The sequence below is a fragment of the Ahaetulla prasina genome, chromosome 1 (assembly GCF_028640845.1).
Source record: "Ahaetulla prasina isolate Xishuangbanna chromosome 1, ASM2864084v1, whole genome shotgun sequence".
NCBI classification, from domain to species: Eukaryota; Metazoa; Chordata; class Lepidosauria; order Squamata; family Colubridae; genus Ahaetulla; species Ahaetulla prasina.
In genome coordinates, this window is record NC_080539.1 from 21,461,801 (window position 1) to 21,480,294 (window position 18,494).

At 44.1% G+C, this 18,494-nt stretch overlaps 1 protein-coding gene across 1 annotated transcript in view; it reads right to left on the reverse strand.

The window, feature by feature from the left end:
- CUX1 (cut like homeobox 1) overlaps window positions 1–18,494 on the reverse strand; it is a 374,189-nt gene that overhangs the window by 12,519 nt on the left and 343,176 nt on the right. Inside the window, exons 15-19 of the mRNA XM_058164380.1 lie at window positions 8,866–9,002; window positions 7,688–7,754; window positions 6,730–6,842; window positions 5,681–5,797; window positions 405–488 (exon numbers count right to left, since the gene is read on the reverse strand). Of these exons, the coding sequence (XP_058020363.1) occupies window positions 405–488; window positions 5,681–5,797; window positions 6,730–6,842; window positions 7,688–7,754; window positions 8,866–9,002 (518 nt within the window). The remainder of the gene's footprint in view (window positions 1–404; window positions 489–5,680; window positions 5,798–6,729; window positions 6,843–7,687; window positions 7,755–8,865; window positions 9,003–18,494) is intronic.

The following is an 18,494-nucleotide window of genomic DNA, read 5'->3' on the forward strand; positions in this document are numbered from 1 at the left end:
AATGGGAATGCTGTTGCCTTCTTTCACTGGATTATAAGTCAAGGCAATGAAGATTATTTTATCAAAGTCCCACTGAAGAAACAGCTCAAATGAAATACCAGGCCATGAAAAATGCTAAAATCATCATTTTTATGTAAGCTAGAAAGAAGGCTAGAAACCATGTTTGGCAATTTCTGGCTGAATCTGGCAAAACCATTTGAGAACAGTGAAGATAAGTCTTTGCTACTACATAAGAATAGTATTCTACTACTGGAGAATAATAATAATAATAATAATAATAATAATAATAATAATAATAATAATAATAATAATAATAATAATAATAATAATAATTTCTGCACTGTCCATTCTACTAAAAAGGTGTTTTTCCTTCCTCCTTTGGAAAGAACTCCAGAGATCCCTACCTTTCGACTGAAAGAGGTGAATGGATCCAAGCGTTCTTCATATTGAGAAGAGTAACGCAACTCTGTGTCATCACTGCCAGATCCCTGGAAGAGAGACCATTGAATTTGTAAGTGATGCTTAGTCGCTGGTGACTTGCGTGGATGAAAATGGTCAGTTCAGAAGTAACCCCAAAGTGATTGTCCCCCTTCAAACACGAAGGTTCAACACGAGAGAAGTGGCGTTGCTTATGTAGCCAAAATGGACTAAATGGATGACGAGTTGAAGCAAGAGACTCAACAATGGAATCCACAGAACTCATTTTGATTATTGAGTTTTAAGATCTTTTGCATTACAGGAATCCAAATTAAGCATCCCTCAAAAATGGACTATTTCACCTCTGCTTGGACATAGCCATTGAAGGGCAGCCCCTTGCCTCTGTGGACAATTGGCCGCACTACTCAATGTATCTCAGGAAGCACTCACTCTCCCTCCCAGCATCCTGATCTGTTGGATAGGAGACGTCAGATTGACACAAGGAAAACCCTGGTGGGAGTTCTAAGTGGATGGCTGGACAAGTAAAAGGTGCTGTGGGACAGGTAGTCGATGAAAGTCTTCTCCAGAAGAAATAGGAGGGAGCTACTTAACCATTTTTAGGGTAATTGATTTAAAGAGAAGTGAGATAAAATAGAATAGAATAGAGTAGAGTAGAGTAGAATAATAGAGATGAAAGGGACCTTGGAGGTCTTCTAGTCCAACCCCCTGCTTAGGCAGGAAACACCACTTCAGACAAATGGCTATCAAATCTCTTCTTAAAAACTTCCAGTGTTGGAGCATTTACAACTTCTGGTGGCAAGTTGTTCCATGGGTTAATTGTTCTAACTGTCAGGAAATTTCTCTGTAGTTCTAAGTTGCTTCTCTCCTTGATTAGTTTCCATCCATTGCTTCTTGTTCTACCCTCAGGTGCTTTGGAGAATAGTTTGACTCCCTCTTCTTTGTGGTAACCCCTGAGATATTGGAACATTGCTATCATGTCTCCCCTGGTCCTTCTTTTCATAAAACTAGACATACCCAGTTCCTCCAATCGTTCTTCTTATGTTTTAGCCTCCAGTCCCCTAATCATCTTTGTTGCTCTTCTCTGCACTCTTTCTAGACATATAAGTGGAGTGAACTTTCTAGAGATATAAGTGCAGAGATATAAGTGGACTGAATAGGATCAACTTAGTGCTAGTAGGTCAAATCTTTTGCGGGCTGAAGGTACTCAATTTGTCTCATCAAACTTTCTCCTGGGGTGGGGGGGAAACAGCCAATTTTGCACCTTAGAGGTTGCACAAAAGGGTCCAAACATTTTCCCCCTGTCTTCTCCAAGGGGTATGAAAACTGGGAGCAGCCTGTAGTCCATGTGTGTCCCTCCATTTCTTTGATCAAGGGGACACTGACACTCATTCCTGAAACCAACTATCCCAGTATGTCAATCAAAAGAGATGTCTCTTCAAAGAATCTTGGGAAAAAAGCAGATCAGCAAGCTGTTGTGGTGATGATGCTGGTATTCCCGAGGAAAGCATTTTGCTCTCTTCTCAGCTGCTCTCTTGACAAGTGATTCTCGGATTTTTACAGCCCAGCAGACTAGTTGGGAAGGAGAAGAGCTCTCTCTTCTGGAGGCAAGGGAGACATACAGGAGAGAAGGGGAGAGCAAAGACTCAGCTGGCATTCAAATTGGGCTTTATGGGAAACTGAAGCTTGCTTTTTGAGCCAAATAAATGATTTTGATTGAAGCTTAACACAGCGTCTTCTCTCAGAAGTCCAGGATGAAATAACATCGAAAATGAAATCAGAATCAAAGCAAAAACAAATGGACTACTAACATTGATCAAGGAAAAGCAATAGATGCAATCTACATAGACTTCTGCAAAGCTTTTGACTCAGTAGTACATGATAAACTTCTCCTAAAACTAAAATCCTACGGCATTTCAGGACCCCTCCACAATTGGATAAATGCCTTCCTGTCAAACAGACAACAAGTGGTCAAAATTGGCAATGCTCTATCAAATCCTGTTCCTGTCAAAAGTGGCGTTCCCCAAGGCAGCGTTCTTGGAACAACTCTCTTCATACTATACATAAATGATCTCTGTGACCTTATCTCAAGTCATTGTGTTCTCTTTGCTGACGATGTCAAACTATTTAACACCACTAACAATACTTCTACCCTTCAAAAAGACCTTGACTTTGTATCCAATTGGTCTAAAACTTGGCAACTCCAAATCTCAACCAGCAAATGCTCAGTCTTACATATTGGAAAAAAAACCCCAAACACTAAGTACAAGCTCGATGGACATTACCTTACAGATGACCCCCACCCTGTTAAAGACCTTGGAGTTTTCATATCAAATGACCTAAGTGCCAAAGCCCACTGCAACTACATACCAAAATAGGCTCTAAGAGTTGTAAACCTAATTTTACGCAGTTTCTTTTCCAAAAACTCTACACTACTAACCAGAGCATACAAAACATTTGCCAGACCTATTCTTGAATACAGCTCACCTGTCTGGAACCCATATCACATCTCTGACATTAATACAATCGAACGTGTCCAGAAATATTTTATAAGAAGAGTTCTTCGCTCCTCTGAAAACAACAAAATACCTTATACCACCAGACCTGAAATCCTGGGATTAGAAAATTTAGAACTCCGCTGACTCCGACAAGATCTGTGTTTAACACACAGAATCATCTATTGCAATATCCTTCCTGTAAAAGACTACTTCAGCTTCAATCGCAATAATACAAGAGCAAACAATAGATTCAAACTTAATGTCAACTGCTTCAAACTTGATTGCAGAAAATATGACTTCTGTAACAGAGCTGTTAACGCTTGGAACTCACTACCTGACTCCATAGTCTCTACTCAAAATCCCCAAAACTTCAACCAAAAACTGTCTACTATTGACCTCACCCCATTCCTAAGAGTGCATAAGAGCACAAAAGTGCCTACCGTTCCTGTCCTATTGTTCCCTTTCATTATATCAAATTAATATAGTTGTTGCATACCTTTACTTATATATATGTTTTTCTTTTATGATATGTTGTTGTCTTATGTCGATGTTTACGTATACTGTTGTGACAAAATAAAATAATAATAATAAAAAAACATGCTTCCAAGTTCCCTTAATCTGCTGGGGGTTCGCAGGGGTTCAGGAGAACCTCTAGCTAAGATTCTGTGCAACTCGGAGAACCCCCAAATCCCACTCCTGGCTGGCCCCGCCATTCCACCCCTCCCCTCCCAGGAGTCCCCACGCGGCCCGTTATGGATGCAGGGCATGTATGGAGGTTTCTGGCCTTCCTGAACTTCCAGTAGGCCTGCTTTTCAGGCCATTTCTGGCCTCCAGAGGGCCTCTGCAGCCTGGGGAGGCAGTTTTTGTCCTCTCAGAGGCTCGAGGAAAGCCTCTGGAGCTTGAGCAGGGCAAAAACGTCCCCCCGTCCATGGTGCAGGGCCATATCTATCATGGCCACGCCCACCCAGCAACCGGGCAGAGAACCCCTTGCTCAAATTTTTGAAGCCCACCCCTGTCTCCAAGTATATTCTGATTAGGAGATTCTAAGACCAACACATCTGGAGGGACTTGATTGGAGGAGAATGTATATGGATGTACATAAAAGTTTTTGGAAATGGGATTTCACTAGACTAGATCCCCTTCATAGATTGGTTGTCCAAAGTGTTTATAGAGTGGTTGGATTAGATGACTTATGAGGTATCCTCCAGTTCTAGAATCTAATGAGCAACATCAGTACTCATGGTTGGGATGAAAAAATAGCCACAGCTCTTTGAATCTAGTGGTAAGGCCCATGTTCAAACTAAATGAAAAATTATCCCATACAGAATACTTCCCTGTAGTTCTAGAAAATACAGAAACAGGATGTGAAGGCCCTACACTAACCTTCCATATGATGATCAACCTTCAGCCGTATGATTTAAAAGCCCTTATATCTGGTGGGTATCAAAAGTATGGAAGGCTATTATAGATTGCCCACATGGTTTGTCCCCAGTAACTGCATTCAGGATTACACAACCCAACAATTGGGAAGTTCTCTTTGTAATTGGCAGGTAAAAATTGTTCAAAATAGAAGAGAAAAGGACGATGACCTTTCTCTCACCGTCACCTGGCCAAGCATTGAAAGAAATAATAAATTGAACAACGTCAAAAACACAAATTCCCACAAAGGATGGGGAGGAAGGAAAGAAAACGACTCTAAACCAAACTATCCATCCAGCCATTACCCAAGGAAAACTGAGTGAGGAAAGAGAGAACTTCAGCAGGTGTCTCCAGCAGGGTTTCTCAACCTTAGCAAATTCAAGATGCGTAACTTCAACCCCCAGAATTCCCCTATTGGCACACATCTAAAAGGAGTAATGGCAGGAGGCTTGCAAATTTCAAGAGGGAGAGAACTCCAGAGCATGAATTCCACCCTAGAGAAGGCCTCCCTACTGCTAATCACCACTCTGCCAATCCTGGAGCAGAAACAAGTCCACCCTGGTATCACATCAATAACAGCAAAAGTGGCTTAACAGGCATTCTGGTCACTCCCTGTTAGGCTTTCTTATGCCAAAAGTAACAGATGAAGGACAGCTGGGCTTGTCCTGCTTCAATAGAGACATGTTCAGCAACCGAGGACTCCATGCTGCAAGGCCTGCCTCCATAGAAAACAGTAGCTAATCTGCCTTATTCTGTCATAACAGGTCATGGGGACGGAGAGACAAACTGAAATAGAAGATTAAACCAACTACAGTGGATTAAACCTATCACCTTTTGTAGCACGTGGAACGATGCACAGAACTCTACAGGTAGTCCTCCATTTATGACGGAACCCCTCCAAAAGGTACTTATGACCCAGATTTGAAGTGCGGATGGCCATCCCCCCCTCCCTCGGTCATATGATCACATTTTGGGTCCTTGGCAACTGGTCCGCTTTTACATCCGTTTGCAGCATCCCACAGTCACATGACTGCGATTTACTGTACCTCGCAGACAATGGATTTGTTTAATGATCAGAGATTCACTTAATGACTGCTGCAAAAAAATGTAAAATTGAGTTAGTTGTATGTGACAACCTGCTTAATGACCGGTACTATTTTTAACTGTAATTCTGGACTCAATTATGCTCGTAAGTCGAGGAGGACTACTTGAACATGGTAAAAAAATGAAGATGGACTGGATCGTTTTGCAACTACAGACCCAGGTTTTTGCTACCAGGTCTGGAAACGGGCAGCCTGCTGTGCTGTCCTTCTGCTTTGCAGACTCACCCGGCCTGGGTAGCTTTGCAAGAACTTAATTTTTTCATAAAGTTTGATGTTGTCAGCTCGCAGGTTGTCCAGCTCGCTCTGCAGTGCTTGCATTGTGTGCTGCATCAGACGGTTTTCCTGACGTAAGAGAGGATAAAGGGATAAAATGAAATGAACATTTCTCAACGCTGAAATGTTGACAACTCAACCATCTTGTCTGAAGCCATTTGGCAAGTTTATAGTAATATTTAGATTTGAACTAAGAAGTTCCCTGAAGTTTTTTTCAAGAGGCAAATGGACTTTCTGGTTTTTCTTTGAAGAGGTTTCGCTTCTCATCCAAGAAGCTTCTTCAGCTCTGACTGGATGCTGGGGAATAAGTCAGAGCTGAAGAATCTTCTTGGATGAGAAGCAAAACCTCTTCGAAGAAAAACCCAAAAGTCCAGTTGCTTCTTGAAAAAAGCACCTTTGGGACAACCATGACCTGGATGACTGAGAATCTCCATAGACATGTTCCCTGAACTTTCTTAGCTATTTCACCCTACAAACTTGATTCATAACTTTTCTATTTTAAAGGTGTGTGTGTGTATGTGTGGGAAGCAGCAGGAGTAAGAGGCAGATTCAGTTGCCTCTAATCGATAAACCAGTACTAATCTGACTCAAGTTAAGAGGGCCTCTTTTATTCATTTTTACAGATGAGTAGAATCCAGGATGAAGGCGAAATTAAAAGAAGAACTGGGGCAGGCTTATATCAAGGAAAGTACGAGAGAGATTCCTAGCTTATGACAAGTTGCTGCTCGTGCATAGTATCTAATAAAATTGATTCTTTGATCATCTTTATGTTAATAGTTTAATATATTACAATTGACATCTGGGGTTTATTAAGGAGAGTTTAACTACAGCTAAATACTATGACTTAGTACAATGAATGAAGGGGCCGGCATGTTTGTATGAAAAATGACATATAAAAAAAAAGAATGAATTTGTTGATTCTGGCCTCTGGCTCTTGGATGGGCATCTTATCAAATCTCCTCAGCCAGATTTAGGTGTGAGAAAACTCCACTGTCTCTTACCGCTTCCAACTCATGGTTCCGGGTCCGAAAACGCTCCCTCTGGCTAGAGATGATCGAGAGCAAAGAATCGACTTGACCTTCTGGAATCTGGGTGCTTGCTGATGATGGCTGGCCTGAAAAACAGACAGTGGTTAGAGATGGAGAAGAGATGGAGACGAAGGCCAGACCCATGGAGTACTGAAAAAATGTTCTGCCTGCAAAATGTATTACAAACCTGGTGGGGCTCAGAGAAGGACTTGTGGCCAGTGAGTTGTGGTCCACCAGTAGCCTGTGGAGCTGACAGCACAGTTGGACAGTGAGGAGACTTTGGAGGACAATGGGCCAGTCCTGGAGTCAGGGGAAGGCCCGGACAAGGGCTCTGCGTCGGAGGCAGCAATGGGGCCAGGGCCATTTGGGAGCAATGCACAGACTCCAGAGCCTCCAGAGGCAGACAGCAGAGAGGCAGAGGAACAGGAGGAGTCTGTTCCTAGTACACACATGCGAAGAACTGCCAGAAGGCAAGAGCAGCTAAAGCAAAAAGGACTACTCGGGAGTAAGGCCAGGAAATGATTGGCCCCTCCCATAAGGTTTAAAAGAGCAGCAAGAGCTCTTGGGCTCTTTGTAGGAAAGCAACATTGCTACATTAGTTTCTAGTCCGCGTCTCTTGTTTCTGAACTTTGTGGGGCTTTGCCAACAAAAGCCTTTGGCAGGGTGCCAAAGAAGACAAACGTTTGTGATAAGGCTGAAGGACTTTTTCTGAAGGATTTTGTTTTGGAATGAATTTGGACTAAGCTGAGAATGAAGTACTTCTCAGTTGTTCTAAGTAAATATATTTGTTTAGAACTGATTGTGTCTGGTAGTAACTACTTGGGCCTAGGTCACAACACAGTGAAGATGGATTCTGCCACTTTTCTTGCTGATTAAACCGTTAAATGTTTTCCAACAATGTGCTTGAGAAGAATCCAAATGAGACATTTACCATAGAAAAGTGCCGTTGCTTCTTTAATGGGCTCAGGAACAGTCTCCAAGTTTTGAATGGCAGCACCCTTTGGAAAACAGAAGAAGAAGAAAATAAATGAATGGACAGGTAAAGAATTCCTTCTTTGAGGTAAGCTTTCATCACTGCCTTGGTACAGTGAGAAGTTGGAGCTAGTTATCTTTTTCGCTCTTGGCTCCTTCACTAAGCTTTTCTTTTCTCTCTGGATTTGAAGTGCGCAGGACCATCTGTTATGTCCTTCAAAGGAAAGGCTGATGTTCTTGCTAATCAGAATATTTCCCCCAAACAAAAATGATAGATATTCTGATCCACAGGTACAGTATATGTGGTACCTTGCTCAATAGTAGTAACTATGAGAGGGATCTGGAATCCTAGTGGACAACAATTTAGATATGAGCCAGCAGTGTGCAGCAGCTGCCAAAAAAGCCAACACAGTTCTGGGCTGCATAAACAGAGGGATAGAATCACGATCACGTGAAGTGTTAATACCACTTTATAATTCCTTGGTAAGGCCACACTTGGAATACTAGATCAAGTTTTGGTTACCACAATGTAAAGAAAGATATGCAAACTCTAGAAAAAGTGCAGAGAAGAGCAACAAAGATGATTAGGGGACTAGAGGCTAAAACATATGAAGAACGGTTGCAGGAACTGGGTATGTCTTGTTTAATGAAAAGGAGGACTAGGGGAGACATGATAGCAGTGTTCTAATATCTCAGGGGTTTCCGCAAAGAAGAGGGAGTCAAGCTGTTCTCCAAAGCACCTGAGGGCAGGACAAGAAGAAATGGGTGGAAACTAATCAAGGAGAAGCAACCTAGAAGTAAGGAGAAATTTCCTGGCAGTTAGAACAATTAATCAGTGCTTGCCTCCAGAAGTTGTGAATGCTCCAACATTGGAAGTTTTTAAGAAGAGATTGGATAACCGTTTTTCTGAAGTGGCGTAGAGTTTCCTGCCTAAGCAGGGAGTTAGACTAGAAGACCTCCAAGGTCCCTTCCAACTCTGTTATTCTGATAAAGAATGGGGCATGACAAGCAGCAAATTTGGATCATTATAGATTTTGAAAAAACAAAACAAAAACCCACTCACACTAGTTTTACAGATGGTGTCTCACCTACATGGTCCCCCACTGACTGTCTTTGCTGTCTTCTTCAGGGACTCACCTCAGCATCTGGGCGATGCATGGCAGACAGTGACTGCATGGTGCTGAGATCCTGCTCCAGCTTCGCAATCAGATCTTTCTGGTCGGCCACTGCAGAGACAGCTTCAGTGAACTGGATCTGCAAATCAGTACAGCGACCTATCGGGGAAGAACGAGATGCTTTTATTGTGGCAAATCACCCCAGAGAAGTATTGAGAACACCCCACCTTCTGTTGTCATTTCTGGGTTTCCAGGAGGCAAAACCAGATTAGGCAAGAAGAGGAAGAAAAGTTCAACAAACCTGGATCAAATTGACCTCTTGAGACATTACTTTGCTCCCCCCCGCAAATGGGCAGAGAAAAAGCAGTGCTGACCGACAAACTATTTGTTTTGTATAGATAATCATACCATACCCAGTAAGAATGCAAGGAAAGGGGTGGGGCCCTGCTCTTTTCAAAACGTTCTCTCTGCAATATAAACTTGTTTTAAAAATTAAAAAGGTAAAGGTAAAGGTTCCCCTCGCACATACGTGCTAGTAGTTGCCAACTCTAGGGGGCAGTGCTCATCTCTGTTTCAAAGCCAAAGAGCCAGCGCTGTCCGAAGACATCTCTGTGGTCATGTGGCCGGCATGACTCAACGCCAAAGGTGCACGGAACGCTGTTACCTTCCCACCAAAGGTGGTCCCTATTTTTTCTACTTGCATTTTTACATGCTTACGAAACTGCTAGGTTGGCAGAAGCTGGGACAAGTAACGGGGAGCTTACCCCATTACACGGCAGCACAAGGGATTCGAACTGCCGAGCTGCCGACCTTCTGATCGACAAGCTCAACATCCTAGCCCCTGAGCCACCGCATCCCCTCATTTTAAAAATTAGAAGAGAGCATTAAAAGACGTAATTCCTCAATGGAGCAGAAACTGGTATTACTCTTACATCAGTGCTATTCTCCCAAAGGTGTTTTTTCAGGAGGCAACTAGACTTTCTTGTTTTTTCTTTGAAGACATTTCGCTTCTCATCCAAGAAGCTTCTTCAGCTCTGACAGGATAGTGGAGAATGAAAGGATTTATATTCCTTGCAGACAGCTGGTCATTTGCATCCTTTTAGAGGGTCCTTGAAACACTTGGAGATTTAACTGTGTTCTCAGGGTCACCTGAGTAGTGCTGAGTAGATCCTGAGGACACAGATAAATCTCCAAGTGCTTCAATGGCCCACCCCCTGTTCAGGCAGGAAACCCATTCAAACAAATGTTTATCCAATATCTTAAAAACTTCCAGTGTTGGAGCATTTACAACTTCTGGGAGTAAGTTGTTCCACTGATTAATTGTTCTAACTGTCAGGGAATTTCTGCTTAGTTCTAAGTTGCTTCTCTCCTTGATTAGTTTCCACCCATTGCTTCTTGTCCTGCCTTCAGGTGCTTTGGAGAATAGCTTGACTCCCTCTTCTTTGTGGCAGCCCCTGAGATATTGGAACACTGCTATCATGTCGCCCCTAGATTATTTGTTAATCTCTTATTTAGCTTTTGCAGAATTTAAGCAATGTCTATATGCAAAACACACAGAGAGCTGAATTCGCAGCTGTGATTCTTCTTACAGCTAAACCTTCCTTACCCTGAAAGTCCAGGACATCATCTGAGGCTTCGTAGTGTTCATGTGGAAGAAATGGAAATAAGATATAATGGCTTGATCCATTTTCCTCTGGTACCTTAAAAAGTTTTCTTCTATACCACTCCATATAGTATTATTTGCTTGCCTTGGCACCCCCTATTTCTTTTTAGTACCTTCTTAATAGCCTTGTCTCCTACTGACCTTGATGCTCAGAGACCTGCTGTCCTAGACTTACATCGTTTATCTCAACCTTATTGGTGTAACAAACAGATGTCTAACTGTTGAAAGGGAGGATGAGTTGACAGATGCCAAAAAAACAAAACAAAAAACGCCTCCCTCTGGAATGTTCTTAGCAGGCATTTCCAGATGTTAAATTAGATCACCCTCCTCCACTTATGAGAAACTATTTAAGCCAAGAGAAGTCCGGGTGAGACTGGAAACTTCAGTGTGCCATGTTCCAGCTGGCACCAGAAAGTGGTTTGTCCATAGTTTCTTTGGAGTTCCTGACCACAGAAAAGGCATGTCGGTATACTTATTTCTGGTAATTAGTATCAGCTCAATGAACATTTGGGCTCTTTATTCTACGAGTGTGTTTATTGTCCTTAATACTTAAAGAACCTACTGGCACTCAACTGGCTATTTACGGGATAGAATAAGCTTACATATAAGCAAGTGGTTCGGTATAGAACCAAACCACTAGAGGCCTCTGTTTTATATATAAGGATGACTGTGGACTTTTCTTCATGGGACCCTTTCTAGAGCAGGGGTCTGGCTGAGGAATTCTGGGAGTTGAAGTCCACAAGTCTTAAAGTTGCCAAGGTTGGAGACCCCTGTTCTAGAGCATCTTAACCAGTGGTGGATTTCTAATGGTTCGCCCCGGTTTGGGCGAGCTGGTAGCGGTGGCGGCAGGAGGCTCCGCCCTCCCCCAGATGTCATCATGGACGTTCTGCGCATGTGCAGAAGCGCCACGCATGAGTGAAGCATGTGCGCACAAGTGCGCACTCCCAGTTCCGAACCGGTAGCAAAGGTAAGTGAAAACCACTACTGATCTTAACCATTGATTTTTCCACCTGCATAAGTTACCATTTGACATAGGACATTAGTTAGACTTATTGGTCCTCCCTTTGAGCCTTGAAATATATGTTTTAGGTCTTCCCGCATTGTGACAGTGCATTACAGGGAGAACTTGAGCCCAGACATCTCTTGGCCTGTTGCTCTTCTCTCCTTCCTGGTACAGAGCAGTCATCTCTCTTCTAATTTTCAACTCGTGGAGATAATAGTTCCCTTCCATTCTGCATTCCACCTTAAGGATTCCATTTTGTTCTGGCACTCCATATTAAGAAAAAAACGAGAGAAACTGGGACAGATCAAAAGAAGTGCAAGGACAATGGACAGAGAACTGGAATCTAACTCTTATGAGAGAAGACTGGGAAACTGCATATCGTCAGACCCAAAGAAACCAGTACAACGTGGAGTGACATTTGAGTTTATTGTTGCTTGCCTACAAACAGAATCTTGCCAGACTAAAGCAATTATCTGCAATAACAATAAGTATACTCTGTGAATTATTAGGGAGGATTCCCACTTTGCTCTCTTCCTGCCTACCGGACATCCCAAGCTTTACTGTCTCTTTGTCCTCTGGGAAAGAGCCTCTCCTCCCCAGATTACATTCCCCCCCAATGTTTAATATTTACCATGAAGAGAAAACAACCATGGAGGAACCTGATGGCAGTTTTCAAGTATTGGAAGGGATGTCACAAAGAAAAGAGTAAAGGTGTGTTTTTCTACGGTCCTAGATAGCATAGCAATACAATACAGATTATTCTTCTGTTTACAGGAAGGCAGATTTAAACTGAACGCTAGGAAAACATTAAATGAAAGTAAGAACAGAGGGAGATAGTGAGTTTCATGGAATGTTTTCACAGCTGCATTTGTCATCTATCTTTTAAGGATGCTTTAATTTGGATTCTTGCTCTGCTCTTCATGGTCTAGGGTCAGGGGTGTCAAACTTGATTTCATTGAGGGCCGCATCAGGGTTGTGTTTGATCTTGGGGGGCTTGGGTGGACATGGCTAGGGTGGGTGTGGCCAACTCAATGTCACTTGTGTCGGGGACGCCTGTCATGGCCCAAGCGCTCTGCCAGAGAAAAGAGGCTCCCAAGCTCTGTTTTCGGCTGTGACGGCCTCCTGCAACCCTCTGCCAGTAAAAATGGAGTGTGGGAGGCAGCCCTCCCGAGCTCCTTTTTCACTGGCAGAGGCACCGTTGGCCGGTCCTTTGCTGTTTCCGGGGCAGCCCTGCGGGCCAGATCTAAGTACCCAGTGGGCTAGATCTGGCCCCCTGGCCTTGAGTTTGACATCCCTGGTCTAGGTAGCCCTTTCTATCTCTAGGATTCTATGATGCTCCGGTTTGCAAGCAGGGACCAAAGTGAGAGACACAGAAGCAGTGCCTTGCCTTTGCCCTCCATAGCTCCTCCAAGGATCAGTTGGGTTTATAGCAGAAGGTCTACTCAACCGGAGACTCCAAGGCCACCTGCAGCTCCTAAAAGTGGCCCATAGGAAACAGCAAAGTTGTTACAATGAAAATGGCCATATTTAACGTGAAGAGAGACAAAAATGCATGACCAAAGCATTCCGTGTTAATGTACGGCATTCAATGCTTTTTAGTTGAATTAAATTTAAAATATAATAGAAGTCAAATCAGTCATGGCTTTTTTTTGTCCCTGCCCTGCTTTGAAGCACACCTTGTGTGACATGCTACGAATGGAGGAGTGTAGGTCTCAGCCAGGAAAACACAAAGTCCTGCCCTAGAGGAAGAAGGCAAGGGGTCAAACAGGGACCCCTAGAAGAAATGATAGTCCAGCCTGAAGGCTACTCTGCTTGGACCTGTCCCATGGAGACATTTCAAGCAGTGGTAAGTTCGTTTGAGATGGCGCTTGAAATCAGGGGCGCCAGAAAAAGACTCGAATGGGAATCCAATGCCACCCAATGCTTTATCTTTGTTGCCTTGAAATTCTTTAGCCCTGAAATGCTTTCTCCCCTCACTTGGGGAGGATTGCTGGGAAAACTTAACCATACTGGTGGGAATGGGGATGGGACTGGGCAGGGGGAAAAACTTACATCGCCTTTTATTGAAGTGGATAGCTTTTGGATATATGACTAGTGATATGAGGTTGTCACCGCAGTGGAAGGGTCAAACTTTTTGGTTTGGGTTTTTAAAAATATACTTCCAATTTTGGAAAGCAATTTAATGCACCCATTTTGCTCTTCTATAAGAATTCATGGCATTTTGCAGCTAGATTTTAAAGGCATAGTCTGAAAATATTCTGGATCACAAAAATAAGGCCAGGGAGCCATGTGACACCCGTAGCTTGTTTAACCCAATCCCACCATTTTCCTCTCCTTTCTCTACGTGACCCACTCTGTTTGAAGAACAGTCTGGTCTAAACCTGATTAAAAAACAAAACTCAACCATAAGAAGTGAAGCAATAAAGATCATTAAAGTTGCCTTTTATTATCTGTTGGGACACGGATACCTGGCTGGCATTTTCTACAATGGTGACATGTGTTATCATTCCATTTAAATTGTAGCCATTGTTTCTTCATTTGTATCTGTGCACCTACATTGCAACTTTTAGGCAAATTGTTTTTTCAACAAGAACTGAGCAGCTATAAAGTCACCCCTACTGTCAGCATTTAGCAACAGATGTGAGGTTTTGCAAAAGGACAATTTAATGTGTTACTGTTGTGTTACTGTACATGTCTTTTATTTATTATTTTATTTATTTATTATTTAAATTTATATACCGCCCTATCTCCCGAAGGACTCAGGGCGGTTTACAGGCATTTAAAAATAGATAAATACAGTCTAAAAACAATTAAAAAACTTATTCTAAAAGCCTAAATTAAAAATATGAAAATAAAACCCAATTTAAAACCCGTAAATTAAAATCTAGCTCAGTCCTGCGCAATTAAATAAGTATGTTTTAAGCTCGCGGCGGAAGGTCCGAAGGTCCGGAAGCTGACGAAGTCCTGGGGGTAGTTCGTTCCAGAGGGTGGGAGCCCCCACAGAGAAGGCCCTTCCCCTGGGCGCCGCCAGACGACATTGCCTCGCTGACGGCACCCTGAGGAGTCCCTCTCTGTGAGAGCGCACGGGTCGGTGAGAGGTATTCGGTAGCAGTAGGCGGTCCCGTAGATAACCCGGCCCTATGCCATGGAGCGCTTTAAAGGTGGTCACCAAAACCTTGAAGCGCACCCGGAAGGCCACAGGTAGCCAGGGCAGGCTGCACCGGATAGGTGTAACACGGGGGCCACGGGGGGCTCCTCTATCACCAGCGCAGCCGCATTCTGGACTAACTGTAGCCTCGGATGCCCTTCAAGGGAGCCCCATGTAGAGAGCATTGCAGTAATCCAGGCGAGACGTCACGAGTGCGTGAGTGACCGTGCATAGGGCATCCCGGTCCAGAAAGGGGCGCAACTGGCGCACCAGGCAAACCTGGTAGAACGCTCTCCTGGAGACGGCCGTCAAATGATCTTCTAGAGACAGCCGTTCATCCAGGAGGACGCCTAAGTTGCGCACCCTCTCCATCGGGGCCAATGACTCGCCACCGATGGTCAGCCACGGATTTAGCTGACTGTGCGGGATGCGGCATCCACAGCCACTCTGTCTTGGAGGATTGAGCTTGAGCCTGTTTCTCCCCATCCAGACCCGTCGGCCTCCAGACACGGGACAGCACTTGATAACCGTTGGGGTGGCCCGGCGTGGAAAAGTACAGCTGGGTGTCATCCGCATACAGCTGGTACCTCACGCCGAAACCACTGATGATCTCACCCAGCGGCTTCATGTAGATGTTGAACAGAAGGGGCGAGAGGATCGACCCCTGCGGCACCCCACAAGTGAGGCGCCTCGGGGCCGACCTCTGCCCCCCTGTCAACACCGACTGCGACCGGTCGGAGAGATAGGAGGAGAACCACCGATAAGCGGTGCCTCCACTCCCAATCCTCCAACCGGCGCAGCAGGATACCATGGTCGATGGTATCAAAAGCCGCTGAGAGGTCTAATAGGACCAGGGCAGAGGAACAACCCTATCCCTGGCCCTCCAGAGATCATCCACCAACGCGACCAAAGCCGTCTCCGTGCTGTAACCGGGCCGGAAACCGGACTGGAACGGGTCTAGATAGACAGTTTCATCCAGGTGTAAGGGAAACTGATATGCCACCATACTCTCTACAACCTTCGCCGCGAAGCGAAGGTTGGAGACCGGACGATAATTACCTAAAACAGCGAAGGCTTCTTGAAGAGGGCCTCACCACCGCCTCTTTCAAGGCGGCGGAAGACACCTCCACCAAAGAAGCGATCGTAATCGCCTGGAGCCAGCCTCGTGTCACCTCCTGGTGGCCAGCACCAGCCAGGAGGGCACGGGTCCAGTAAACACGTGGTGGCATTCAACCTACCCAGCAACCTGTCCATGTCCTCGGGAGCCACAGGGTCAAACTCATCCCAGACAATGTCACCAAGACCACCCTCGGGCGCCTCGCCTGAGTCACCGCAATTTTGGTCCAACCCGTCCCGAAGCTGAACGATTTTATCGTATAGATAACCGTTAAACTCCTCAGCACGTCCCTGCAGCGGGTCATCCCGCTCCCCCTGATGAAGGAGGGCAGGTCACCAAACAGGGCGGCTGGGCGGTTATCTGCCGACGCAATGAGGGAGGAGGCGTAGCAACGCCTCGCTTCCCTCAATGCCACTAGGTAAGTCCTAGTATAGGACTTCACTAGTGTCCGATCAGCCTCTGAACGGCTAGACCTCCAGGAGCTCTCTAGCTCTCTTTTACAGGCTAGGAAGCAAACATTCTGTCGAAATAGATACCTAACATTATAATTTGGGAGAGTGACAGGCCGCCAGATACAGGGGACCCTCCTGTCAACATAGCATCTGGTAAGTGTTGCATTTGGGGGTTTTCTCTTGGATTAACTTGGACATCCATCCTATCGTCTACCACGTTTCAAGATCTTACAGACAAGCAACTGCCCTTAATGTGTGTCAGGCCCCAAGAACTAAGAAAAACATTCAGTAAGGGGTTACTCCTGGGTAGTTTCCTTTATTGTTCTTCATGTACAGACATAATCTTGCCAGACTAAATAATAAAGCACCATGAGCTATGGTGGCGCAGTAGTTATAATGAAGTACTGCAGGCTAACTCACTGCTAACTAGAGTTCAATTCTGAATGGCTCAGGGTTGACTCAGCCTTCCATCTTGCTGAGATCAGTAAAATGAGGACCCTGATTGTTGGGGGGCAATAGATTGACTCTGTCAGCTGCTTTACAGAGGGCTGTAAAGCATATAAGCCTAAGTGCTATTGCTAATTTGCATAACCATAGAAATACTCTGGGAACTGCTAGGGAGTAGCCATTTTAACCCTCTTTCTGCTCTTGGAAATCCTCTTGGAAAAAGAATTTCCAAGTTTTGCTACCTTTTTGCCTGTGGCAAAGCAGCTCCTCCCTCCTGGGAATCCAGACTACATTCCACCACAACAGTGCATGGTCAGGACAATGCAGTGATAATGCTAAAGTGGTGGTGGTGGCGGGGGAGAGGCGGTTATCAGATTCTGGGCTGAGCTGGGATATTCTGCATTTTCCCAAGTTAGGTATGTATGGTAGTGGCCATTTCTTATGAGACTTATGACTTTTCGGTTTCCTACTCAAAATGGCAGGTACCTAAGCTCTCAATGTTCAACAATTGTAGTAAGGATGGTGTCATGAACAGCAAAAGAGGTTTGGGACTTTGAGAGTCAAGTTGCCCACCCCTTCCTGAAACTCCCTCCTATCAAGTCTCAAGGGAGGAGGGAGGCTTCCTCTAGTCTGATCAAACTGCCAGATGTTCAGCTCCACAATGCAGCTTCCCTGCTCCTCTTCCAGGTAACATATATGTAGGGCATGTGTTTCAAGGCAGGGCCTTGGATGTGATGCCAAAAAGCGAAGTGGCCTCCCAACAGCCTTGCAATCCAGGCATCTTTTGTGTTTGCTTTTAAGGCATCCCTGAATATTAATTTTAATTTGTTAAGGTTTTACAAGATCGGGCTGCATTTGCACCTACTTTTTAACCTAACTGCTGTTTTTAAACTTTTTGCATGTGTCATATTTTGAATTATGCTGTTTGGAAGAGACTGGAATGGTATAGGGTCTCCTTCTTGAGCAAGAGGTTGGACTAAAAGACCTTCAAGGTCCCTTGCAGCTGTTATTCTATTAAATTTGATGGTTACACATGGTCTAAGCACTGTAACATAAAGGTGTTTCCAAACATACTGTGAAAAATAGAAGGATGGCATGCCATTTAAATAAACAATTTCGGTTTTTCAGTTCTTGGAGGAGTTCGAAAACAATGATGATTAAAAAATATGTATATCTTGTATTTTCCATCCTGGTCTATATATTTAATTCTGTTCTTTGATGAGTTAGCCTTTCCTGAATGATGTAGACATGATAAACCTGGCCAATCCTTGTAATGAAGAATAACAGCTGCTTTAGACAAGCAACAAAGGAATACTATTGTTTTCACAGCCTTCTTGTGATCTCATGGAGATATTTGGAAGCTGTAGCGCAGTAGAGAATTAATGAAATGGAATCTGGTTTTAATCTACATTTAATATTTCAAAATCATCTTGTGTCCAAAAATCTTGCCAAATTTAACAAGATCTTTTGGGCAGGTAGGGTGTAGAGTAGCTTTTTCTCAGCTATAGCTCTGGTTACGATCCCTATAAATAAATAAAGGGTTTTGATCCATTGATGTCTATGGATTTTATTATACAAATGGATCAGAAAGAAAGAAATAATAGGAACTGAGAGAACTGTCTCCCCAACCCAGAAGACAGTCAGTGGGACAGGGGTTCCTTAAGAAAAAAATCCCAGGGAACATGGTTCCCTCTTCGGATATGCATCATCTTGAGCAAAGTCTGGTATAGAAAAGAAATTCTTAGATTTTTTATTAGCACTCCCACTGAATTAAAATAAAGATTAGTTTATTGTAAGACACACAGCAAAACCAACCATCCT